The sequence below is a fragment of the Erinaceus europaeus genome, chromosome 1, assembly GCF_950295315.1.
Source record: "Erinaceus europaeus chromosome 1, mEriEur2.1, whole genome shotgun sequence".
Lineage (NCBI taxonomy): Eukaryota > Metazoa > Chordata > Mammalia > Eulipotyphla > Erinaceidae > Erinaceus > Erinaceus europaeus.
In genome coordinates this window covers 140,658,202-140,685,535 of record NC_080162.1, presented here as the reverse complement: position 1 = coordinate 140,685,535, position 27,334 = coordinate 140,658,202, and the positions used below count along the sequence as shown (strand labels likewise).

Below are 27,334 nucleotides of genomic sequence, written 5' to 3'. Positions count from 1 at the left end.
AGAGAGGAGGGGAAGACAGAGAGGGGGAGAGAAAGTTAGACACCTGCAGACCTGCTTCACCGCCTATGAAGCGACTCCCCTGCAGGTGGGGTGGCAGGGGCTCGAACTAGGATCCTTAAGCTGGTCCTTGAACTTTGTGCCACATGAGCTTAACCCGCTGCACTACCGCCCAACTCCCGGTAGGTAATAATCTTAAGGTTAACAGGTCACATAGTTTCCCATCAGTTTTTGGGTGGTCACTGTGGCAGAGGGGGAGGCTTTGACCTCTCACAATACCCACTGACCTCTGGGAAACCATGGAGTTGTCAAGCCTTACAGAGTGATTGATTAAATCATAGTTTGTGCTAGTCTAAAACATGCAAAAGTCCAGAATATCAATATATATATATATATGTATATATACATTATATTAGATGTTCCCCAACAGTGAGTCAGAGAGACAGATGGTTGACCCAGGTTCAAACCCCAGCACCTGATGAGAGGTGTTATTATGATGCTGTGTGGTCTACTGTCCCAGGTTCAAACCCCAGCACCTGATGAGAGTTGTTATTATGACACTGTGTGGTCTACTGTCCAGGTTCAAACCCCAGCACCTGGTGAGAGGTGTTATTATGACGCTGTGTGGTCTACTGGAATGAAAAATCGGTCTGGGGAGTGGTGAAGCTATGCATGTGCGAAACCCTGGCTCTACAGGGGAGCAGATACCAGAACTACCACTGAAGGAAACTACCTCCCTCCCACCTCCATAGCATGGAATCATGAAGGCTGGCATCTTCTCAGGGTAACTCCAGGGCAGAACTTAGTGCAAGGTGTCAGCACTGTTCTACTTTTCATCTCCTTCTCACCTCTCTGCCTTACACACCCAGATGGCTGAACACCCAGAGGCTTTGCCCAGCTGTTCTTCTGATAGCTAAGCAATAGATTTGTCACCTCTGTTCTTAGTATCCCTTTGTCTTCACAACTCCCAGCTTCCTCATGTTCCTTTATTTTTATTTATTCATTTATATACTTATTTTTGTTTTGTGGACATGTAGAGATCCCTGGTGGGGGCATGTGGGTGAGAATTATAACTGGGGGGTTTGGGTGGGCCCTGTGCTCCAGAGGTCACTGAGGTAGGACCTCTGTGGTGGATCTGTTATTGAGAGTTTCCTGGTCCTTGCTGAGTGATCTTTGTTTATTATTTTGATAGTTTTTATTGCTACTGATTTAATGGTGGGTTACAAAATTGTAAGATTTCGGGAGTTTATGTTCACACCCATACTTGCTGTGTGTAAGTCCAGCACCTTCCACCAAAGTCCTGCTCCTCCCCACCCCCTTTAAAACTACATAAGTAGTCGGAAACTCTGAGTCAGTTTGGTTGTCTTTTTTGTTGCAAATTTGTTTGCTTTCATCATAGAAGTTTCACATGTAAGTAATATTATCTCAAACTTGTCTTTCACTTCTTATTAGCCTAGCATAGTCACCAGTTCTATTAGTTTTTCTTTCAAATGACACAGTCTCATCTTTTTAAACTACAGGGTTGAATTCCATTCTATCCTTGCTGATTTTAGTTTCATTTGAATAGAAGGAGGGAGGGAGGAAGGGGGGAGAGAGAGAGACTAAAGCACAGCACTGAGACCATGTTCCTTAAATGGACACACTGACCAGTGGAATAGAATTGAGAGCCCCGATACCTTAAAGATGACTCTTTAGTCACTATCAGGCCATTCCATCAGCCGGGGCCCTAATTGGGGAGTCCTGAGATTCCCAGACTTGATGGGCCTAGAACTCAAATAAATCTCTCCCTCTATTGATACCAGTCATTTCTATCAAAAACAACAAAATAGACCCCTTTGTGGGCCCCCATAGGACTTTGCCCTCAACTTGGATCAACAATGGTAGAGAATGTTCCATCCTCCGAAGGGAGGATGGACAACATAGTCTATGCTACACCTGAGGAGGATGGTCGATATTGGGGCAGCTTGGAATGTGCCTACTCATGACCACAGAATGTGAGCTCAGATCTACAGGGATGCAGAGGTCACACAGGCTCCTAAGCTAATTATGGGCCCCAGATTACATCAAATTGATGGGGTTTACACTCAACAATATACCCCTTTCCCATATTGGGGAGCTACTATCTTCCCTGATCCTTTCTGGTCCTTTTTTCAGCCATGACATCATCTCCCCAGACAATAACTTGGATACACTGCCATATCTAATTTCAGACTCAGAGGCAAAAAGAAAAAGGAGAAAAAAAAAACTAGTATAGCCATAGGCTCTTTGGAATTTAACTAAAATATGCCTATTAGCTATCTACAAAATGGAGGACCCCCTAACTCTTCATCTGCACTATTCTAGCCCTTGGGTCCATGATTGGTCAACAATTTGTTTGGCTTTGTATGTTAACACTCTTGTCAACCACCAGGTTCCAGATGCTAGCAGGATGTGACCAGATTCCCTGGACAGACAACCCCACCAAGATGTCCTGGAGCTCCGCTTCCCCAGAGCCCTTCCCCACTAAGGAAAGAGAGAGACAAGCTTGGAGTATGGATCAACCTGTCAATCAACGCTCATGTTCAGCAGGAAAGCAATTATAGAAGCCAAACCTTAGACCTTCTGCATCCCACAATGACCCTGGGTCCATACTCCCAGAGGGTTAAAGAATAGGAAAGCTATCAGGGGAGGGGATGGGATACAGAGTTCTGGCGGTACAAATTGTGTGAAGCTGTACCCCTCTTATCCTATGGTTTTGTCAATGTTTCCTTTTTATAAATAAAAAATTTAAAAAGAAAATTGAGAGCCCAGAAGTAAGCCCCACACCTATGGACATCTAATCTTTGACCAAGGTACCCAATTAAATGGGGAAAGAGGAGTCTTTTCAACAAATAGTATTGGAAAAAAATGGGTTGAAACATGAAGAATGAAAATGAACCACTATATTTCACCAAGCACAAAAGTTAATTCCAAGTGGAGCAAGGACTAGGATGCTAGACCAGAAACTATCAAATACTTGAAACCATGTTCCTTTATTAACATTGTCTTGCATGGGACTGTGGGTACCAACACAAGGCAAGGTTGTGCTTGAGTGAAAAAAAAATAGAAAGTATGTGCAAACCAAATTCATATGAAGTGATTCCCCATTTCCTTGTTTACTTATGTTCTAAGTTAAGGATAGTTTCAACCTCACTTCGGAGGAAATATCCTCTTCCAATAGTTCTCAACCTGATTCCTCTCTTTACTAGTTATACTGGAGAAAGGAACTGATATATAAATCTGTTGATTTAGAACTCCCAGGCCAATAGACTTCCTTTAAAGATTTGGAAGGGGTGCCTTGCAGCCTTTTGATTATATTTACAACTCAGGAGTTGGATGAAGATTGGCTCACTTGAATGCCAGGAAACTGCCTCTGGGTATCTTTTGTCTGCCTTGACCCAGTTGTTGGCAATGCAGTCTGAGCAAAGAGTACAAATCCCTCAGAAAACATTTACTAAAGACCTACAGGGATTCTCACAGGTCTTTTTTTTTTTTTTTTTTTGACATTGGATTTCTTTTCTTTTTATTATTATAATAAATGATTTAATATTGATTTACAAAATTACAAGATAACAAGAATACAACTCCACACCATCTCTACAACCAGAGTTCTGTGTCCTAATTCCCATCATTGGGAGCTACAGTAATTCTCCTGAGGTTGTAGATATAGGTTAACTATTATTTTTACAACAACTCTCTCCGTATATTTGTATATACTTGCCCATTTTTCCTATGGTCCCATCTTCTTTTCCTTTCCAAGTCACACATACTCCAGTTACTACATCCAAATGTCCCTCTTATGTTCCTCTGCTTTCTCCAGGTCCTGACAGAGTTGAAGTTCAGCACAGTTCTCTCCCCTTACCGCCCTTTCATTTAAGTGTGACCTAGTACTGAAACTAGCCTCCTCGTTTTCTAATCCTAGTCAAGGGAAAACAGCTCTGTACAGTGATACCCCCAAACCAGGAAATACCCTCAATGTGCCCTGTGTAAGGAAGCAGAGAGGTATATAATGTATTTATGAAGGAACTGTAGCAAATCATGGTTAAATAAATTATCTAAAAGTTTAAAGTAAAACAAAATAACAAATCCCAAGAGAGCTTTTGAGATGGTTGAAGAGGGTCCACTTTGCTTCAGCTTAGTAACAGTGCTGAGCATCATGGATTCACAAAGCTAAAGTTACTCTGTCCCAGCCCTGTCTCTATGTAGTCTCCCCTTCAAACACCATTCCATATTGTGAGCCTTCTCCCCTGTGTTTCTAACTTGGTGTGAGGAGAAATTTTATACAGTGATATTCTTTCATTCACTTTCTTATTTTTAAATACTCTCTTTTTAAATTTTATTGTATTTCTTATTTACTTTTATTATTATATAGAGGCAAAGAGTAATTGAGAGGGGAGAAGGAGATATATAGAGACAAAGAGACACCTGCAGCCATGCTTCACCACTCATGAAGCTGTCCCCCTGCAGGTGGAGACCAGGGGCTTGAACTTGGATGCTTGTGCACTGTGATGTGTGTATTTAACCAGGTGTGCCACCACTTGGCCTCTCCTTTCACTCACTTTATGAAAAGGTTCCTTTTTGTTTTTGTTGTTGGTTAGAAGGAAATTTCTCAAACTATAGTAACAAGATGGTAAGAGTGTTTGGGACTCAGAATTTTAGTTTATCTCGATAACCACACACCCTATGCAGATGTCCCCATCTCAACATCTTATGTTCTTTCAGAAATGAGTTTCTGGTCTTTATCTGGGGTAGAGCTGTCCAGAATTCTCATGAAATGAGGAGGACAACATGGCATTTAGAATCAGAGTCCAGTTCTATTATCCCATCTTTGTGTTTTAGTGGGCTAAGACCTTGGGTAAATTACTGGGACATTCTGGCTGCTGTTCTCACTTTTATTGGGATAACCAGAGTACCTATCACATATAGTAGTGGCAGCATAAATGTATAAACTTTAATTTAGGGGTCAGGTGGTTGTGCACCTGGTTAAGTGCACATACTGCAGTGTACAAGGACCCAGGTTCAGCCCCCACTCCCCACCTGCAGGGGGGAAAGCTTTGCAGCTGGTAAAGCAGGGCTGCAGGCATCTCTCTATCTCCCCATTTCCCTATCTCCCCCTTTCCCTCTTGATTTCTGTCTCTATCCAATAAATAAATGAATATAATAAAAAATTAAAATATATATATTTAGGATGTGGGGTAGATAGCATAATGTTTATGCAAAGAGACTCTCATGCCTGAGGCTCCAAGGTCCCACATTCAATCTGCCACACTACCATAAGCCAGAGCTGAGCAGTGCTCCAGTAAAGAAAAAAAAAAAAAAAGTAATTTAGTTGTGGTATTATACCACAGCTAAAATTTATGGAGAATTTAATATGTGCCTTGTCTTATGATGAGGGCTTATTTGTATTAATCAGTTGAATTCTCAGAAATAATAATAATAGAAATAATAATATTATTATTACTATTTTCACTTTACAGAAGGAATCAAATCACAAATGTTAGTTTTTTTTTTTTTCAAGTGCACTGTATGTTCCTGGAACATATAGTGATGGTTTCATTAATAGAGTTTCCAATGGAGACATCAAGAACCATCTGGTCTATGCTTATAAAAATTAGCCTGAAGGTGCTATTTGTGTGTGCATGGAAGGGAGGTAATCTCATAAATGACAAAGGTATATAGCAAAACACATTTTTCAAAAATGTTTCTTTAAAAAGAACTTACTTCTCATACAAATCATGAGCAGACGTCACTATTTAATTAATACATATTAAATGATGAATTCAGGTCAAAAGAATGGAGTTATTAAAAGGGCAACAAGAAGGATTTTTGTGGTCATGGAGCGTTCTATTCTTGACTATGTTGCTGGGTACATGGGATGAAACTGTGAAGACTAAACACAAGCACACAAACTAGTCTGAGTGAAATGAAGAAATTTGAGTAAGATGAGTAGTCTGAACCAGTGTTGGCACCATGGATGTGATGTTTCTATAATTCTGGAGAAAACTGGAAAGGGTTACTTCATACGACTACATATGAATCTACATGTGATTTCAAAATAAAAAATTTAATTACCCCCTCATGCATAAAAAAAAAGTTCAGTTGCAAAGCAAACTAAGTAAAGAGCTTAGGGAGAAGGAGAATATGAGAAACAGGTGATATTTTTTCAACAGGTAATGAAAGAAATACCAAGATAAGAATCTACGCAAATTTGACTCTAGGGTCAAATCATTTAAATTGTATTATGAGGGGAAAAAATCATAAGCAAATAAACCATATATAATTCTAGAAAAAGGGAGGGCATTTTAAAGGTAACATGGAAGATTGATTCTATAAAGAAAACTTGATACCATGACTCCATCCCAACTTCTCTGGGCAGATGATCTCACCAATGTGGCCTGGACCCTTGCATCTCCAGAGCTCTAGTCCACTAGGGAAAGATAGAAACAAGTTGAGGGTATGGATCGACCTGTTAGAAGCAGCTACAGAAGCCAGAACTTCTACCTTCTGCTCCCCATAAACAACCTTGATCCATACTCCCAACAGGGGAGAAGTGATAGGATGAAGATAAGAGGACTTTGTACTCCAGCTCCATCAGCAGCCAGAGAGATAGAAGGAAAACAAGAGGGACATACGGAGGTAACTTTGATGTCATGAGTGGTTTAGAGGGAAAGAGGGGATTGCATCAGGAAAATACGGGGCAACTTTGTATAAATGTGGACAGATAGTTGTGGAGAAGATGGTTAGCCCATGTCTACAACCTTAGGGGAACTGTGGTGGATTACAGTGGGCAGAGTGAAGATTCAGAACTCTGGTGGTGGGAATAGTGTGTATTCAAACCCCTGTAGACATGTAATTCTGTAATTTAAAAATAAAAGGAAATTCAAAAAAAGAAAACTTGATAGATATGATTACATGAAAAGCACAATTCTTTCTATGTGAAAAAAATAATGAAATTATCCTCACTTTTAATTTTTATGTTATTAACAATTTGTTACAAGATGGTAAGATTACAATATATAGTGCCACACCACACCTACCGCCAAAGTTCTCTATCCCCACCCTCCCACCTTCCAAAGATAACCACCAGAGTTCTCACCAGTCTTACAGTTTGCCTGTGTCTGTTTTGTTTGAATTTTATTTTTTAGAAAGTTGATATAAATTAGATCTCTAGATTCTACCTATGAGTGAAACCATCTGGTAGTTGTCATTCATCTCTTTACTTATTTTGCTGATCATAATCCCCTTCAGAGCTATCCACTTTCTCCCAAAGGACACAATATCATCTTTTTTTTTTAAATTTTTTATTTAAGAAAGGATTAGTGAACAAAAACATAAGGTAGGAGGGGTACAACTCCACACAATTCCCACCACCCAGTCCCCATAACCCACCCCCTCCCATGGTAGCTTTCCCATTCTCTATGCCCTCTGGGAGCATGGACCCAGGGTCGTTGAGGGTTGCAGAAGGTAGAAGGTCTGGCTTCTGTAATTGCTTCCCCGCTGAACATGGGCGTTGACTGGTCGGTCCATACTCCCAGTCTGCCTCTCTCTTTCCCTAGTAAGGTGTGTCTCTGGGGAAGCTGAGCTCCAGGACACATTGGTGGGGTCTTCAATCCAGGGAAGCCTAGCCAGCATCCTGGTGGCATCTGGAACCTGGTGATTGAAAAGAGAGTTAACATATGAAGCCAAACAATTTGTTGAGCAATCATGGATCCCACGCTTGGAATAGTGGAGAGGAAGTGTTAGGGAGGTACTCACTGCAAACTCTAGTGTACTTCTGCTTTCAGGTATATATTTTGCAGTAGTTTATGGATACGTGTGCACATAAGCTCTCCCTCACAGAAACTGGTGTATATCTAGATTATGGGACTTTGTTAGAAAGTGAACTACCTGAGATGAAATTAGAGTGTACTATAAAAGGAAAGGGTTAGGGCTCACCAGAAACAAAAATCAGCTCCAAATGGATCAAAGACCTAGATGTCAGACCAGAAACAATCAAATACTTAGAGGAAAACATTGGTAAAACACTTTCCCACATACACCTCAAGGACATCTTTGATGAATCAAACCCAATTGCAAGGAAGACTAAAGCAGAAACAAACCAATGGGACTACATCAAATTGAAAAGCTTCTGCACATCCAAAGAAACTGTTAAACAAACAGAAAGACCCCTCACAGAATGGGAGAAGATCTTCACATGCCAGACATCAGACAAGAAACTAATCACCAAAATATATAAAGAGCTCAGCAAACTTAGCCGCAAAAAAGCAAATGACCCCATCCAAAAATGGGCAGAGGAAATGAACAAAACATTCACCACAGAGGAGATCCAAAAGGCTAACAAACATATGAAAAACTGCTCTAGGTCACTGATTGTCAGAGAAATGCAAATTAAGACAACACTAAGATACCACCTCACTCCTGTAACAATATCATCTTTTTTATTGCAGAGTAGTATTCCATGGAATATATATCCCATAACTTCCTTAGCCAGTCATCTGATGATGGCCATCTAGGCTGCTTCTTTAACTATTGTGAATAATGCAGCTATGAACACAGGGGTGCATATGGCTCTTCTAATTAGTGTTTGAGTGTCCACTGGATAAATGCCTAATAATTGTATTGCTGGATCATAAGATACTTCCATTTTTATTAGTTTAAGGACTGTCCATACACTCTTCCAAAAGGGCCGCACCAGTTTGCATTCCCATCAGCAGTGAAGCCGAGTTCCCTTTTCCCCACCTCTCTAACACCTGTCATTTCCTGGTTTGTTGATGGAAGCCATTATCTCAAGTGTGAGATGGTATCTCAGTATAGTTTTATTTTGCATTTCTCTAATGATAGGTGAAGTGAAGCATTTCTTCATGTGTCTGTGGGCTATGCCATATCTCTTTTTTCGAAACATTGTTTTTTTTGTTTGTTTGTTTGTTTGTTTGTTTTGTTTAACATTAATGTATCTCTTTAGATTTATTCTTGAGCTTTCTGAGCATGGACCTAGTTATCTTTCTTCTTTCCAAATTTGGTGAAATTTCAAGTATTGTTTCTTTAAATAAAATATCTTCCTTTTGGGAGTCGGGCGGTAGCGCAGCAGGTTAAGCACACGTGGCCACAAAGCACAAGGACCAGCGTAAGGATCCCGGTTTGAGCCCCAGTTCTCCACCTGAAGGGGAGTCGCTTCACAAGGAGTGAAGCAGGTCTGCAGGTGTCTATCTTTCTCTCCCCCTCTCTGTCTTCCCCTCCTCTCTCCATTTCTCTCTGTCCTATCCAACAACAACAACAATAACTACAACAACAAAACAACAAGGGAAACAAAAAGGAATAATACATAAATATTTAAAAATATATATATCTTCCTTTTGTCGTTTCATTGCAGAATCCCTGTAATTCAAATGTTGTTCCACTTGATGTCATTCCATAAAATTCTTATGTTTTTTCCATTTGTTTCTGTTATTTTTTTTCCTGGTCTTTTGGTTGATTGCCTCTCCTTTATCCTCTCACATGCAATTTGACCTTTGATTTCTGTCATTCTGTTGTTTAGCCCCTCTGGTGTACTTTTCAGTTCAGCTACAATACTTATCTCTGTGAAATCTGTTTGGAAACTTTTCACACTTTCTCTTGTCCTGTTGATTTTTTTTCCTTCCATTGATCTCAGTTTGAAAGCCACCATTAGGATCATTGCTTTGAAATGCCCATCAATTTGCTTCCATAGTTCTGTTGTATTTGGAAATATTTCTCAAGATGTTTGTTGTCTTAATCCTTTTGTGTGCTCTGTGCAGGTGGGTCCCTCTGTATTTTCATCATGCCTGCCTAGTGTTTTATGTAGGCCTGAGTCAGTAGTTTGAGTGTGAATAGGGCTGGGGCTGCCTGCCTTCTATTTCTTTTTATGCAGGAGAAATGTGTCTTTTCTTGTTGACAAGATCTTATGCTAGTTCTTACTAGTACACGTGCTTGGTTCTATACTTGCACACAATTTAAAAATGTTTGTTGAATGAGACTGAAGAATGAAATGTCAAACCTAAACAATTATGACATAAAACACACACACACACACACACACTCACCTTCACCCCTTCCTTCCTACTCTGTAATTTGACTGCTCATTCTGAATATCCCAATTCTGTATTATGGATTTTCTATCTCAGAGACAGGCTGGGGGGTATGGATCAACCTCTTGTCAATGTCCATGTCCAGCAGAGAAGCAACTATAAAAACAAGAACTGCCTGCACTCCAAAAACAATTTTGGTCCATACTCCCAATGGGAGATAAATGATAGGGGAAGATAACCAGAGGGCTCTGGGCCCCAAATCCATCAGGACCTGGAAAGAGAAGACATTCAGAAGTAGTAACAGGTGTAGGTACGACTTGGAAAGGAAGAGAAGACAGGACCATGAAAAAAAAAGGACAAATATATACAAATATAGACAGATAGTTGTAGAAATAATAGTTAACCCATATCTGCAACCTTGGGAAAACTGCTGTAGTTTCCAGTGGAGGGAAGGGGACACAGAACTCTGGTGGTTGGAATGGTACAGAGTTTTATACCTGTTACCTTGTAAATTTGTAAATAAATATTAAGTCACTAATAAAATTTAAAGGGGGTGCAGGCAGTGGTACACTAGGTTAAAGGCACATAGTACAAAGTGGAAGGACATGCGCAAGGATCCCACTTTGAGCCCTCACCTCCCCACCTGCGAGGGGGAAGCTTCACAAGTAGTGAAGCAGGTCTGTAGGTGTCTCTGTCTCTCTCTCCCTCTCTTTCCCTCACCTCTCAATTTCTCTCTATCCAAAAAAAAAAAAAAAGAGAAAAAAAATGGCCACAGGAGCAGTGGATTTGGAGTGCAGGCACTTAGCCCCAGCAATAACCCTGGAGGCAAAATAAAATAAATTTTTTTAAAAAAGGTACCTTATCTGTTGACATTTAAGAATGAACAGTCCTGGGCTGAGCAGTGTTTTACCAGGAAGAGAGCCAGGCTACCATGTGCGGGCAGTGGTACACTGGGTCAAAGGCACATAGTATAAAGTGCAAGGACCCATGTAAAGATCCTGGTTCAATCCCCACCTCCCCACCTGCATGGAGGAAGCTTCACAAGTGGTGTTGAAGTCCCCGGTCCCCAATATGTGGGGGGCAATGAGATAAGGAAGAAAGCTTCACAAGCAGTAGAGCAGTGACTTAGGTGTTTCCCTTCCTCTCCCCTTTCTCTCCCTAACTTAATTTTCCCTATTAAAAGGAAGGAGAGAGAGAGAGATAGAAGGAATGAAGGAGGGAAGGAGTAAGAGAGAAAGGAGAAAGTAATGGAGGGAGGAAGGAAAGAGAGAAAAATGGCCACTGGGAGTGGTAGATTTCTCATGCAGGTACCAAGCCCCAGCAATAACCCTGGTGAAGAAAAATAAGATAAGGATCCAGGTGGTGACACACCTAAGTTAAGTGCATGTATTACATGTATTACAATGTATTACAATGTATTACAATGCACAAGGACCCGGGTTCAAGCTCCCAGTCCTCATCTGCAGGGGGAAAGATTCATGAGTAGTGAAGCAGGGCTGCAGGTGTCTCTCTATCTCTTTCCCTCTCTATCCCTCCCTCTCAGTTTCTCTCTGTTCTAGCAGATAAAATAAATAAAAATTTTTTAATAAGATAGTCCTTAGCTGTGGAGACTGTTTTGAGCATTGTAGGACTGTAGAAGCACCCTTGCTCTCTTTCCAGTAGATGCCAGTAACACACCAACTCCAGTCATGACATCCTAAAGATATTGTCCAATTATGCCAATGGCCCCAGGGTGGCAAAGTTTCCTCTTGAAAACCATTGCATAGAGTACCAGTGGCTGTGACAATAACTACCAGAGAGTTTCAGTGCCCACTAGAAGTGGCATCAACACCAAGATGCAAAAATAGGGAGTAGGGCGGTAGCGCAGTGGGTTAAGTGCACATGGCGCAAAGCGCAAGGAGGGGGTGAGGATCCCGGTTCCAGCCCTGGGCTCCCCACCTGCAGGAGAGTCGATTCACTGGCGGTGAAGCAGGTCTGCAGGTGTCTATCTTTCTCTCTCCCTCTCTGTTTTCCCCTCCTCTCTTCACTTCTCTCTGTCCTATCCAACGACAATGACATCAACAACAAACACCAATAATAACTACAACAACAATAAAACAACAAGGGCAACAAAAGGGAAGAAAAGTTACAAAAATAAAAGCTCTTAGAAAATATGACAGATCTTGAAGTGTATGTGGAGAGAGGAAGAAGTAGCAGTGGCAGAGATGATGATTTAGAGGTGAGGGGAGCTTGGCCTCTCCAAAATAGAAGCATGAAATATAAAATAATGAGTATTTTGCTTTTAGAGATGTAGAAAAGGAAGAAGTGGCAGCACCTAGTGTCAGATTGAATTCTAGGAAAAGAAGGAAAGAGATGGGAAGGGAACTGATAATTTATATATTGTTAAGGCCAGAGACTAGAAAGTTGATGTTATGACTGACATGAATAGGAGAGTCAGATTAAAAGTATCACGATTAATTAAATTAGGATAAACTGGACTCAAATTGATTTCAGAGACCTCCTTGTAGAAGTTAGATGCAGCTGGTTCTATAGAACCATCCACACATCTTCCTAAATGTCTCTCTTCCTCCTCCCCATGAATCCACACTATTCACCCTACCTCCATTCATTGTGTGTGTTGAGGTCCTCATCACCTCTTGTCTCTAGATACTGTAATAGAACCAATTCTCCTTCTTCTACTCTTATCATTGCTAATCCACCATCCTTCATGTCTTTGAAATTTTTCTCATAGAGTCATCATGCCCATGGTTTTGGGTTTTTTTTAAATATTTATTTATTGGATAGAGACAGAGAGAAATTGAGAGGAAGGGGAGAAAGAGAGAGAGAGAGAAGGAGAAACACCTGCAGCCCTGCTTCACCACTTGTGAAGCTTTCTTCCTATAGGTGGGGCCTGGGGGCTTGAACCCAGAACTTTACATTGTAACATGTGCACTCAACCAGATGCACCACCACCCAGCCCCCATGGTTTAGTTTTATAGTTTACTAATTTGGTAGTTACCTAGCAATATTATAAAGTGTTGCAGTGGATGAAAAAATAGAACTTTTTTTTTCACTTTTCTCCAAGATAAGCAAGTAAAATACTTAGTTTGCTTCCTAATAAAGTCATGTATGTGTTGTATGTTGTACCCCTTAAGCTAAGGTCACAATGAGATTGGACTGCAAGGTTTGATTTCAAATCAATTTGATTTAAAAGGATTGCACTGATTTCTATGTCTGATTCTCTCACTGTATGTGAGGACCTATAGCAATGGAGACTCAGGTTTGTGCCTCTGGTCAAATTTCTGGCATATGATGAGGTTATAAGTACCATCTGATGAACTGTTTTGATGGACTAGTCAGGACAGAGAGCTGGGCATCAAATATGAACAAGGTTAGTGGAGATGGAAGTGGCCTCAGAGTGAGAAATATATTATAGCAAATAGTGGGGAGTAAGATTTTTAGAATTACAATCTTCTCAGTGATATGTGAACCACCAGTGCAGATTTTTTTCCTGGACAGAAGCTACAAAGCCTTGAATCAGCAGTGTGGAGTGTGAATAAGCCAGTCACAGTACTGCATCTAAGTTCCTATAGAAATTCATCTAGGTTTATGAGGTTCTCTCCAGGGTTACTGATCTTGTATGTATACCCTGAGGTTTGATTCAGATACTCTGATAAAATAACCTAAAGAAAAAAAAAATCAGTTTTGCAATAGTTTCACACTTAAGGTTAAACAATGTAAGCCAATAGAAAGGATTTTGACTTTTCTCAAGCTTTACAGTCACTAGTTTCTTTTGATATTATGATAAACCTTTTGAAATAGAACCTGTGCATTTGGGGTGGGATCAAGTCACACAAATAGATTATTGACTTTTTAAAAAATTTTATTTACTTACTTTAAAATATTTATTTATTCCCTTTTGTTGCCTTGTTGTTTTATTGTTGTCATCACTGTTGGATAGGACAGAGAGAAATAGAGAGAGGAGGGGAAGACAGAGAAGGGGAGAAAAAGAGAGACACCTGCAGACCTGCTAAACCACTTGTGAAGTGACTCCCTGCAGGTGGGGAGCCGGAGGCTGGAACTGGGATCCTTATGCTGGTCCTTGTGCTTTGCACCATGTGCGCTTAACCCGCTGCGCTACCACCCGACTCCCTAGATTGTTGTCTTTACAGGTAGTGCTGTCCAAAAATTTTATTTATTTATTTATTTATTATTTCTTTATTGCTGGATAGAGACTGAGAGGTATTGAGAGGGAGGAGGAGGTAGAGAGGGAAAGAGACAGAGAGACACCTGCAGACCTCCTTTACTACTCATGTAGCTTTCCCCCACAGGGGCCTGAGCCTGGGTCCTTGTGCACTGTAATGTATGCACTTAACCAGGTGTGTACGTCAACGCTTGGCCCCCATCCAAGCTTTCAAGCGGAAAAACAACCTCTTCTTGTAAATACAAAGGGTGGTGGTATGAATTAAAGTAAAGCCAGCTGCACCCACACCTAAACTATTGCAGGGACTTGGTAAAAGGGGGAGGCTTGGTCTTGACTTTGCAGAAGCAAAAGCTAAGTTCAAACTGGCTTTTCCATGCTGGGAAAGCTTTAGAAACAGGCTTTAGAGATTTATGAGCTAATTACTGCACTTTAGAAATACAAAATCAGATCAGTCCAATTGAGGTTTTTCTTTATCCTACCAATAGAAAAGAAAAAAAACATTTCTGTTTTATTTGGCAGCTGCCAAAGTGACTTTGGCCATCGCTAATGACTTAAACAGTAAGCTACAGAAAAAAAAAAAAAAGTGAGCTGTGCAGTGAGTAGTTTAATTCCTTTCATTCTGGCTCTTAAAATAATTACGGAAAACTTTTTCATCTAGATTGTGGTTGTAGATGACAGTCCTAATTTACTCTTGTTTTTTTCTTTCTGAAATACTCCACTGCATTTTTCAAGTGTGCATTTTGGCAAACACTGCCTTTCTTTTCTTCTCTCTCTCTCTTTCTTCCTTTCTTTTATTTTTTTTAAAATTTACTTATTTGTTTGTTTTTTGCCTCCAGGGTTGTCGCTGAGGCTTGGTGCTGGCACTATGAATCCACTGCTCCTGGTGGCCATTTATTCCATTTTATTGAATAGGACAGAGAGAAACTGAAAGAGGAGGAGGAAGAGGAGACAGAGAGGGAGAGAGATGAACACCTGCAGACCTTCTTCACTGCTTGTGAAGTGCCCCCCTCCCCCCATGTGCAGGTGAGGAGCCAGGGGAGCTGTAACCTGGATCCTTGTGTGGGTCCTTGCAGTTAGTACTATGTGCACTTAACCAGGTGTGCCAACGCCTGGTCCCCAAAATACTACCTTTCTAAGTGTTATAATTTGCAATCACTTCTGCAAGTGGTTTCCAATTTGGTGAGTCCAGCTGGAAAGGTAATCAGCTCAAAAATGCATGCAGATGTGGGCCTGCAAGATAGCTCAGCTGGAAGGGCACCTGCTTTGCCATGCACCTGACCTGTATTCAGGCCTGGTCCTCCCTGCCAATGGGGGAAGCTTCAGTACTGTGGAATCTCTCTCTCTCTCTCTCTCTCTCTCTCTTTTTCCCTCTCCCTCTCTCTCCTTCCCTCCCTCTCTCTCCTTCCCTCCCTCCCTCCTCACCAATGTGTTTCCATGTCTTAGCTCTCCAGAGTCCTACCCCAATATAGAAAGATAGAAACAGACTGGGAGTATGGATCCATGTGCCAACATCTTTGTCCAGCAGAGAAGCAACTGAAGAAGCCAGAACTCCCTCTTTCTGCACCCCATAAAGAATTTTGGTCCATACTCTCAGTGTGTGTGGGGGAGGGAATGATAGGGAAAGATGGCCAGAGGGTTCTGAACTCCAACTCCATCAGGACCCAGAAAGAGAAGAGGAAAAAAAGAATACTTGGAAATAGTAACAGGTGTGGGTGTGGCTTGGAAAGGAAGAGAAGATGGGACCATGGGAAAAAAGGCTAAATATATACAAATATAGACATATAGTTGCAGAAACAATAGTCAATATATATCTGCAACCTTGGGAGAACTACTGTAGCTTCCAATGGAGAGAACGAGGATACAGAACTCTGATGGTAGGAATGATGCAGAATTATGCCTGTTATCTTATAATTTTGTAAATCAATATTAAATCACTAATAAAATTAAAATTAAAAAAAGAAAGTAGAAATCAACCAAAATAAGAAAGAGGGGAAAAAAACTACAAATATGTAAGGACTAAAGATGAATATATGAATTTAAAAAGAGTAAGGTAGAGAGATATATGTGTCTATATCTATATCTATATCTTTATCTATCTATCTATCTACAGAGGGAGAGATAATAGTACCAAAGCTTCCTTCAATGTGGTGGGCACTAGACTAGAACCAGGGCAGCACTACTCCTGAGAGAGTGGCTGCCATCAACAAACCAGGAAATGACAGGTGTTGGAGAGGTTGTGGAGAAAAGGGAGCTCTGCTACACTGCTGGTGGGAATGCAAACTGGGGCAGCCCCTTTGGAAGACTTTATGGACAGTCCTTAAATGAATAAAAATGGAATTACCTTATGATCCAGCAACACCACTCTTAGGGATTTATACAGTGGACACTCAAGCACTAATTAGAAAGGACATATGCACCCCTGTGTTCATAGCTGCATTATTCACAATAATCAAAAAGTGGAAGCAGCCTAGATGCCCTTCATCAGATGACTGGCTAAGGAAGTTATGGGATATATATATTCCATGGAATATTACTCTGCAGTCAAAAAGATTATATTGTGTCCTTTAGAACAAAATGGATGTGATTATGCTTAGCAAAATAAGAAATGAAAGACAACTACCAGATGGTTTGTAGAAATCTGATTTACATCAACTTGCCAAAAAAAAAAAAATCAAGCAAAACAGATACAAGCAAACTGTAAGACTTGTGAGAACTTTGGTGGTTATCTTTGGGAGGTTGGAGGGTGGAGACACAGAATTTTAGTAGTAGGTGTGATGATAATATATACACTTAACCCGATGTACTACTGCCCAGCCCCAACCAATTTGTGTTTCCAACTGATAATTTTAATTTTTTTTTTACTCTCTTTCTCCCCATGTTCTTGTGGTACTGTTTGTAGCAGGACTCTAGTATCAGTATTTGCTTCCTTCTTCCCCAGGTGTGCTAGAAGATGGACTGCCTTCCAATGGTGTGCCCCGGTCTACAGCCCCAGGTGTAATGGCCAACTCAGAGAAGAAGATGATCTGTGGGACCCAGTGTCCAAATCCCCAGAGCCTCCCCTCAGGTCCTTTGACCCAGAAACAGAATGGCCTTCGGACCATGGAGGTAGGATTACACAGCCAACTTGCAACCAACATAAAGGGGCACGGGTGGTAGTGGTGGTGGTGCATGAAGCTTGCTTCAGGGTAGGGTTCAGCCAAGATTGTACCTAAGGAGGAAATAGGTGTAGCTCACCTAGCAAAGGGCCAGTCTCCACCCTACCAGAGGAAAAATATACTGCAGATGAAATTGCAAGGCTCCATGCTTACCATGACCTCTGTTTTAAGGAGTTTTGTATTTGGCTCAATTCACTGAACCTGGGTCTTTGGTGTTTGTATTCTAAAGGAAGTATGAGTTTCTTTAAATGTAGCTTAGTTCAAAGATATCTTTTCTGTTTCCTTTTCTTTCTTTTTTTATTTATTGGTTAGAGACAGTCAGAAATCAAAGGAGATAGAGACTAAGAGAGACAGAGAAACACTTGCAGTGTTAATTCACCACTTGTGAAGTTTTCCCTCTGCAGGTGGGGACTGGGGGCTTGAGCCTGGGTTCTTACACATTGTAACATGTGCACTCAACCAAGTGCACCACCACTTGGCCTGTCTGTTGCCATTTTTACTATTTTTGACAGTGAAGATTGTGGGAACCAATCTTAACTTGGCAGTGGGCCACATATAGAGGTTGGAAGAGGAAGAAAAGAGTGGTGTGAAACTAGCTGCCTGGCATGGGCCTCAGACTCTCCAAACAGACAAGCATGGGCTGCTGTCCTTTCAGGGTTGCTGGTGGCGGCTGCAGTGCCCCCAGGCTGCTGTTCTTGAAAAGGAGGTGGGGCTGCAGCTTCCCTGGTCTAACTATTGTTGGGATGTGCTCTTCCTGCTATTATCAAAAATTGAAAACTAAGCCTATCCGTGGAGGCATAGAAAGCTAAGATTCTGACAGTGGACTGAGGAGATGGCACAATGTTTCTGCAGGAAGACTTTCCTTCCTGAGGTTCTGAGGTCTCAGGTTCAATCCCCAGCATCATCACCAGCCAGAACTGAGCAGGACTCTGGACTTGTCACCCACCTCCTCTAAAATTAATAATATATTTTTAGTGTTTTCTTTTTATATATTTATTTATGATTGGATAGAGACAGAAATTGAAAGGGGCGGAAGAGATAGAGAAGGAGAAAGTCAGAGTGATACCAGAGAGATACCTGTAGCCTGGCTTCATCACTAATGAAGATTTCTCCCACAGGTGGGGACCAGGGGCTTGAACCCAGGACCTTATGCACAGTAATGTGTAAACTTAACCAGGTACGCCACTGCCTGGCCCCTTGAATGAATCTTTTTTTCCACAGAGCACTGCTCAGCTATGGCTTATGGTAGTGCAAAAGATTGAACCTGAGACCTCAGAGCCTCAGGCATGAGAGTCTGTTCCAATAGCCACTATGCTATGCTACTGGAATTAAACCTCTTATCAGGACAGCTCAGATATCTGCAAACTCTTCCTCCTCCCCAGCAACTTTATTCAGTCATCCTTTTCCTAATCTTCCATATTCCCCTGTTCCCTGCAATGCAAACTTTCCTAATGCTCCAAGTCCATTTTTCCCCTTTTTCCTGCCCAAACACACTAGTCCTATCTCCTCATGTCAATCCATTTGCTTTCTGAGAATACAACTGGTTATCTAATGATGGAATTGCTGCTCACATCAGTGACTTTGCACTGAGAGTTTGCACAGTGAGTTGTGGTGAAAAAATCTGTTGCAAATTCAACTCTTATACCAACTTCATCCCAAGTTCTGCTTAGTGTTTTCTCTTCTGATCTTGTTTTGCCTGTGATTGAGACATTCCCATAATCATCCTTCTGTTTCTGACTTAATCAACTTAACATGATTTCTTCAAGCTCCATCCAAGATGGGCTGAAAATGGTGAAGTCACCATTTTAAATAGCTGAGTAGTATTCCATTGTGTATATAGACCACAACTTGCTTAGCCACTCATCTGTTGTTGGACACCTGGGTTGCTTCCAGGTAAATTATGCTCCTAAGAACACAGGTACACACAAATGTTTTGGGATGAGTGTGTTGGGTTCCTTAGGATATATCCCTAGGAGAGGAATTGCAGGATCATAGGGTAGGTCCATTTCTAGCCTTCTGAGAGTTCTCCAGACTGTTCTCCACAGAGGTTGGACCAATTTACATTCCCACCAGCAGTGTAGGAGGGTTCCTTTGATCCCACAACCTCTCCAGCATTTGCTGCTATTACCTTTTCTGATGTATGACATTCTCACAGGAGTGAAGTGGTATCTCATTGTTGTCTTGATTTGCATTTCTCTGACAATCAGAGACTTGGAGCATTTTTTCATGTGTTTCTCAGCCTTTTGGATCTCTTCTGTGGTGAATATTCTGTCCATGTCCTCCCCCCATTTTTGGATGGGGTTATTTGTTGTCTTGTTGTTATCTTTCGAAGAACCAACATTTACTTTCATTGATATTTTGTATGGTTTTCTTATTTTCAATGTTATTTATTTCTGCCCTAACTTTAGTTATTTCTGTCCTTCTGGTTGTTCTAGGGTTCCTTTGTTCTTCTGCTAGGACTTTAAGGTATTCAATTAGGCTGTTTATTTGAGCTTTTTCTTGTTTCCTAATATGTGCTTGTATGGCTATGAGCTTCCCTCTCAGTACTGCCTTAGCTGTGTCCCAAATATTTTGATATCTCCTGTCTTCATTTTCATTGAACTCTCAAATTTTTAATTCTTTCTTTATTTCCTCTTTGACCCAGTGGTTGTTAAGTAGTGTACTGTTGAGTTTGCACATTTGGGGACTTTCAGTAATTTTTTTGTTCATTGTTAAGTGTTAGTTTAATTCCACTGTGGTCTGAGAAGATGCTTGGGATAATTTTAATGCTCTTGAATTTGCTGATGCTGTCTTTGTGGCCTAACATATGGTCTATCCTTGAAAATGACCCATGTGTACTTGAGAAGAATGTCTATTCCAGTTTCTTGGAGTGAATGATTCTGAAAATGTCCAATAGTTCTAGTTTATCTGTCTCTTCATTTAGCTCCCTCGTTTCTTTATTGATTTGCTGCCTGGATGATCTGTCAGGTTGAGCGAGTGGGGTGTTAAAGTCCCCTACTATTACTGTGTTGCTGTTATATATTGCGGTAGCTTTTTCAGTAGATGTTTGATGTATTTATATGGTCTCTCCTTGTGTGCATACATGTTGATAATTATTAAGTCCTCTTGACTGACTGATCCTCTGAGCATCAAGTAATGTCCATCCTTATATTTTTAAATTTCATTGATTTTAAAGTCAATTGTGTCAGATATGAGACTAGCTGTTCCTTCCCCTTTTTTGTGATTCATTGGTTTGTATGATAGTTTTTCATCCTTTCCCTTTGAGTCTGTTTGTCTTGTTGAGTTAGGTGGGTTTCCTTAGCATATTGTTGGGTTGTATTTTCTGATCCATCTCCCTACTCTATGCCACTTAATAGGTGAACTCAGGCCATTGTCATTTATTGATAATATATATTGAAGATATTTTAACACCATTATTTTAGATTTTTAGAGTGCTATGATATATGACATATTTGTGGTGATCTGATAGTTTATAGGAGACCTTTCAAAATTTCTTTCAGGGCAGGTTTGGAGATAGTTGATTCCTTCAACTGTCATATGTCTGAGAAAGTTTTATATCTCCCATCTAGTCTGAATGACAGTCTAGCAGGAAACAGAAGTCTTGGTTGAAGTCCTTTCTCACTGATCACTTGATAGATATTTTGTCAATTCTCTTTGGGCCTGTAGTGTTTATGTGGAGAAGTCTGCTGCTAATCTTATGGGTTTTCCTCTGTAAGTGACTCTTTGTTTTTTCTCTTGCAGTGTTCAGGATCCTTTCTTTATCCTTATTCCTTTTCATTTTAAATATGATGTGTCTTGGTATCTTTAAGTCTGGGTTAATTCTGTTTGGGACCTTTGTTGCTTCTTGCACCTTTATGTCTTTTATGTTCTCCAGACTAGGGAAGTTCTAATCTATTATGTCCTGAAGAGTGCTTTCTTCCCCTCCCTGTCTTTCTTCCTCTTGTAATCCAATAATATATATATATATATATTATTTCTTTTTGAAGTCATCTCACATTCTCTATTGTTGTTTTCAGTATCTCTTAATCTCATTTTGAGATCACCTACTTCTTTCTTATTTTTCTCTAATCCATCCCTATCTTGTTAATTCTGTTTTCTGCCTCATTTATTCTATTCTCTCTCCCCTTGGTTGTTTTCTGTAGCTCAGCTATGTTGTTACCCTATTCTGGTATTGTATCAGCTTGTTCAGCTAATTATGCTTTTAGCTATTTCAGATTTCACTCTCTAATTATCTCGAGATAGTGTTTTCTTTCAGAGTCTCATTTGTTGCTTTCCCATTTCTGATGAATTTACTTTCAAATTCTTTCCTCACTCCTATAACTAATTCCTCAATTAGTGTTTGGATGTTGACCTTATTTTTATGTGCTTCTACCTTTGGGGGGCCTTTATTTTTCTCCAGGGTTATTGCTGGGCTTGGTGCCTGCACCATGAATCCACTGCTCCTGGAGGCCATTTTCCCCCCTTTTGTTTCCCTTGTTTTTGTAGCCTCATTGTGGTTATTATTATTGCCATTGTTGATGTTGTTCACTGTTGGACAGGACAGAGAGAAATGGAGAGAGGAGGAGAAGACAGAGAGGGGGAGAGAAAGATAACACCTGCGAACCTGCTTCATCGCCTGTGAAGCGACTCCCCTGCAGGTGGGGAGCTGGGGGCTCAAACTGGGATCTTTACGCTGGTCCTTGTGCTTTGCACCACATGCGCTTAACCCACTGTGCCACCGCCTGACCCCCCTTTGGGGGACTTTTATCTGGACTTTGGTCCTGGTTCATTTCTCCAATGTTTCTTCTTGGTTTAACCATTGTATATAGTGTGTTATGAGGTCCCTCTCTTTGTACTTTTCAATACACTGATCACTCTTGCCCGGATTGACTTGTGTCTAAGTAAGGTAATTAAAGAGTTCATAGTTGTGGAAATTAACAGTTGTTTTAATGTTATCTTTATCCCTGAGTTGAAGCACAGTGGCTGTTAAAGCCTCTTTTGTTCTTATTCTTCTCTGTAGGATATGGGAGCCTGATGGCTTTTTAATTATAAGTAAGCTTTTTAGCTTAATCACTAACTCCTGACCAAGAGATAAATCAGGGTGGGGGAGAGATAGAACAGTGGTTATGCAAAGAGATTCCCATGCTCTGAGGATCCAAAGCCCCAAGCTCAATTCAGCTGCTCTGCCAGAGCCAAGGTACTACTTGGGCCTGTGAGCTTCCAAACAAATCCTGGTTCCCAGTCAGTTCTCTGCCCCCCAGTGTCATCATGAGGCCTCCTGGCTGCTGCTCCAGCCTCTGAGGGGCAGTAGTAATGGAGATTCACAGTTGCATTTGGTGCGCCTTAGGGGAGTGCTCTCCTCCCCTCTGCAATCTTCTTGTCGGCCGAACAGACTGGATGTGGCATCTCCAGTGGTGCCACAGTGGTCAACTGGCAAACTACTGGACTGTTACCAGCCACTTGCAATTAGATAATAGGCATTGGTCCCAGGAATCTCTCCTTAGGCTCCTCTCTGTCCATGAACCACATGTGTTTGCACTCAGCAGTGATTTGGTGGATTCCCAAAGTAGTTGTAATCTTGTCTTGTTGCGGTCCCAAGTGATCTCCCTTGATATTCCTAGTTGACCAGCATGAGGAGAGGAGAGAAATGCAGCTGCTGCTCTGTAGCCCTGCCTCTGGAAGTCTTTGTCTTTCACATTCTATCTAAAATCAATAAACATCTGTTTAACATACAGACAGTGCCTATGTTCTGACATTCTTTTCTGAGGTATTTGTAAGAACATGAAAGGTCCAGGGCAGGGATAAATAGCATAATGATTGTACAAACAGACTCTCATGCTTGCGGCACCATAAGTCCCAGGTTCAGCCCCCAGCACCACCATAAACCAGAATTGAGCAATGTTTTGGAGGAAAGAAAGAAAAGAAGGAAGGAAGGAAGTCCAAGGGGGTGGAGCTTCCTGGGATTCCCTAGTACAATGCTGTAGCCCAATTAAAGGAAATTTAACATTTAAACATTGCAGAAGGTAATAGAGGAAACTATATTTGAGAAAAGTGCCATCTAAGGAGTCCAGAGTTATCTATTTTGCCTGTGTATAATCTGACTTCTAGGGACCAGATCACCATTACCATCTCCCAGGGCAGTGTGGACCACACAGAACTGAGTTTAGAGACTTGGTGACTACGTCAGTGCAGACCCTGCCATTGGTCCCCTAGCTGCCAACCCCACATTTGTGCCTTTAACCCTTGGAGGCAGGATGAGTCCGAATAGGAGTGGGGAGGAAGCTTAGTGTGTGACATGACACATACACTGACTGCCCCATGTCCCTTTATTCCCCCACCATCTATATCATTTTAAACAATTAGTTTAAAGTTGTGTTCTGCAATTTACAGAGTACTTTTTAGGTCAATTGACACGTCAAATCTTCTCAAGAGCATTTGTGAAGTTAAGTATCATTTCCCACTTTATCAGCAGGGAACTGGAAGTTCATTTGGATGTGTGATATGAGTAAGACTTAAGTGCTAGACTTCCTGGAGAACAGGCGTTCAGTGACTTGACATTGAAACAGACAAGTATTACAAAGGTGGATCAAGGAAATCTTAAAGTACATTTTTAAAAAACTTCACTTATTTTATTTGATAGAACAGAGAGAAATTGAAGGGGGGAGGTAGAGAAGAAGAGAGACACCTGAAGCCCTGTTTCACCACTTGTGAAGTTTTCCCCCTGCAGGTGGGGAGCAGGGGCTTGAAGCCAGGTCCTTGTGCATGGTAATATATGCACTTAACCAGGTGTGCCAGTACCTGGGCTCTTGGCATACATTTTAGTTGAAAAATAATAAACTAGTGAGCTATTGCCACAATAATGCTGTATATAAAACCTATTAACAGACCACCTGCAGGGGAGACACTTCTTGAGCAGTGAAGTAAGTCTGTAGGTGTCTCTCTGTCTCTCTCCCCCTATCTCTCCCTCCTCTCTCAATTTTTCTCTGTCTCTATCCAATGAAAAATGGCAAAGATTAGAGATAAAGAGAAAATTCTGGAGACCAGGCATCTGGTTAAGCGCACATACTACCCTATGCAAAGACCCGGGTTCAAACCCACCTTCCATACCTGCAGTGTAGAAGCTTCACTAGTGATGAAGCAGGTCTGCAGGTGTCTATCTCCCCCCTTTCCATATATATATATACATATACATATACATATACATATATATATATATATACATGTCCCCCTCCCCTCTCAATTTCTCTCTGTCCTATCCAATAAAATGTAAAAAAAATAGATAGATAGATAGATAGATAGATAGATAGATAGACAAAAATAAAGTCTATCAACATTGAGGGACTTAACCAGCTGTCTCTAGCCCCATACACACACACACACATACACACACACACACACACCCCAGTGACTATTTGAAGAATTAAGCCTGACATTGGTCTCCAGAACCAGCTAAACCTGGTATATCCCATATGTATTATTCTGGAAAACAAGCCAAAAGAGGAGTGGTTCTCTAAGATACATTCTTTTCATGACTATGACAGAAAGCTGAAAGCATGAAACCAAACTACTTGAACACATTCATTTTTTTTTTTTTTTTTGCATCCAGAGTTATCACTGAGGCTTGGTGCCAGCACTACAAATCCACTGTCCCTGGTTCCCACTTTTTCCACTTTATTGTAGGACAGAGAAAAATTGAAAGAGGAGAGGGATATAGAGAGGGATAGAGACAGAGACACCTGCAGACCTGCTTTCACCACTCATTAAGCGTCCCCCCTGTAGTTGAGGATGGGGGCTTGAACCAAGATATTTGTGCAGGTCCTTGTACTTCATACTATGTGTGCTTAATGGGGTGCACTGCTTCCCAGCCCCCGGACATTTTTTAAGCTCCCCTCTCTAGAGGAACCAGTTTGGGCACTGTGCTTTCTTTCTCACGTGTGTGCTTTGTGCAATCTTCCCATTCAGTTCAGAACTTCCAGCTTTGTGTGTCAGAGGCAACCACTACAAGTCATAGGAGTTTCCTCATGTGTTCCTGGAAGCACCTTTTGGACTCATTCATCTAGTGTTTGCTCATGGAGGGCATGTAGGTACCAGGCGCTGTTCTATGCCAAGGGCCCAGGAGGGGAAAAAGTACACATGTCCTTTGCTCTGAAGCAGCTGCCAGTGTTAATGGAGACAAGAGTGAGGGCTCAGGTAACACAGAATAAATGGACTAATAATTTATGACTTGGGATGGTGCCATGGAGGAAATAAAGAAGACCATTAATAGGAGACAGCAACTACCAGCATCAACACAGATGCTGCCCACAGCTCCCACTGGCCTTGCAGGTATGGTTGTGAGTGACTGAGCAGCAGTGTCTTCAGTTCTGAGTCCTTCATGTCACACCCAATAAACCATTTCTTCCAACTTGCAGTTCTCTCTGGCCCTTGTCTTCTGTCTGGTGGTGCTAACAAGGTGCTTTCTGGCTAAAAGAATGGGACAGAAATTCTCTCACAAATCAGACAGGGGTTATCTTGCTGGGGGGGGGGGGTGCTCATTCTCTTTCTCTGTTACATATTGATTTCCTCTAGTCGCTTGGCATCTGTTTTAAGTTCCATGGCATCTAATAGTCTCCCTCCTCCATGCCTCCTTGAGCTCAACAAACAGGGAATTCTATAATTGCTCATCTCCTCCCCCCATTAACTGTTTGGGAACTCTGGGCAGACATTTACTCTACAACTTGAATGTAGGTTTGGAATGCTAGTTTTTCTTCTCCAGATCTCTCTCTCTCTCTCTCTCTCTCTCTCTCTCTCATACACAATCTCAATATATATATATATATATATATATATATATATATATATATATATATATATCTTTCTCTCTCTCTCATACTCAGCAAAGACAGAAATGCTTATGTGGCTATAACTCCAAGAAGACAAAGGCCTCTCTATGAACTTGTATGCCTTCAGAAACTCTATCTTCTTGACTTGTTTTATTATCCTTGGCAGAGTAACCAGACCATGCTAAAGGAATTAGTCAGTGCTTGGACTAATTTTCAGCTGAGGAACTTCCTTCTGCTCTCCTTTCTTCTCCTGATTGTTGGCAGTATGGTCCAGGAGAGAAGGCTGGGTCCTCACAGAGGTGGCTAAGGCCAGAGGGAGACTTGATCCAGAAAGGAGGATCAAAGATGTATAGGGTTTGTCCTGGGTGTCAGTAATATTTGTATAAGGAGATTTTGAAAGTAAATGTGCATACCCTATGAAAAACAAACAAAAAATGATATGAAAGAAAAGAACAGGAGCTGGGTGGTGGCATCTGGTACAGTGCACACATTACCATGTGTGAAGATTCGGGTTCAAGCGTCTGGTTCCCACCTGCAGAGGGGAAACTTCACAAGTGGTTGAACAGTAGCTATTTCTCTTTATCTCTCACATGTTATCCCCCACCCTACTTTTTCCTATCTCTGTCAAAAAAGAGAGAAAGGAAGAAAGGAAGGGAGGAAGGAAGGAAGGAAGGAAGGAAGGAAGGAAGGAAGGAAGGAAAAGGAAAGGGGGAAAATGGCTGCTAGGTGGGGGGTTAGAATGTTATATGGAAAACTGAAACTGTTACACATTTACCAACTACTGTCAACTGTAAGCCACCAATCCCCCATAAAGAAAACATAAATAAATAAAATTTAAAATGATAATAATTATAATGATAATAATAAATGGTTTCTAGAAACAGAGTGGCGTGTTCATTGTGTAGCACCAAGCCCCTAAAATAACCCTGGTGGAAAATAATAATAATAACAACAACAAATACAAGAAAGGAGAGAACGAAAGAAACTGCCAGGGAAACCAAAGACATCTATTAGAAGCACACTTGGATGTGCTCATTAGCTCAAGCTTGGGAAAAGGAAGCAATTTAATGATAAAGACAAGTGGTATATATGTGAAATGATTCCCACAATGCACCTATATATTGGCTGCCACATTAT

The 27,334-nt window shown here is 41.1% G+C and overlaps 1 protein-coding gene across 3 annotated transcripts in view; it reads left to right on the top strand.

Moving 5' to 3' along the window:
- The window catches only part of BAALC (BAALC binder of MAP3K1 and KLF4), a 103,411-nt gene that overhangs the window by 28,930 nt on the left and 47,147 nt on the right, over positions 1–27,334 (top strand). For 2 of the 3 annotated variants that reach the window (XM_016186316.2, XM_007518864.3), the window contains exon 2: positions 17,180–17,346. In XM_016186316.2, coding sequence (XP_016041802.2) covers positions 17,180–17,346 — 167 coding nt within the window. Of the gene's footprint in view, positions 1–17,179; positions 17,348–27,334 lie in introns of those variants that run through there. The other variant, XM_060196305.1, reaches the window with a different exon arrangement.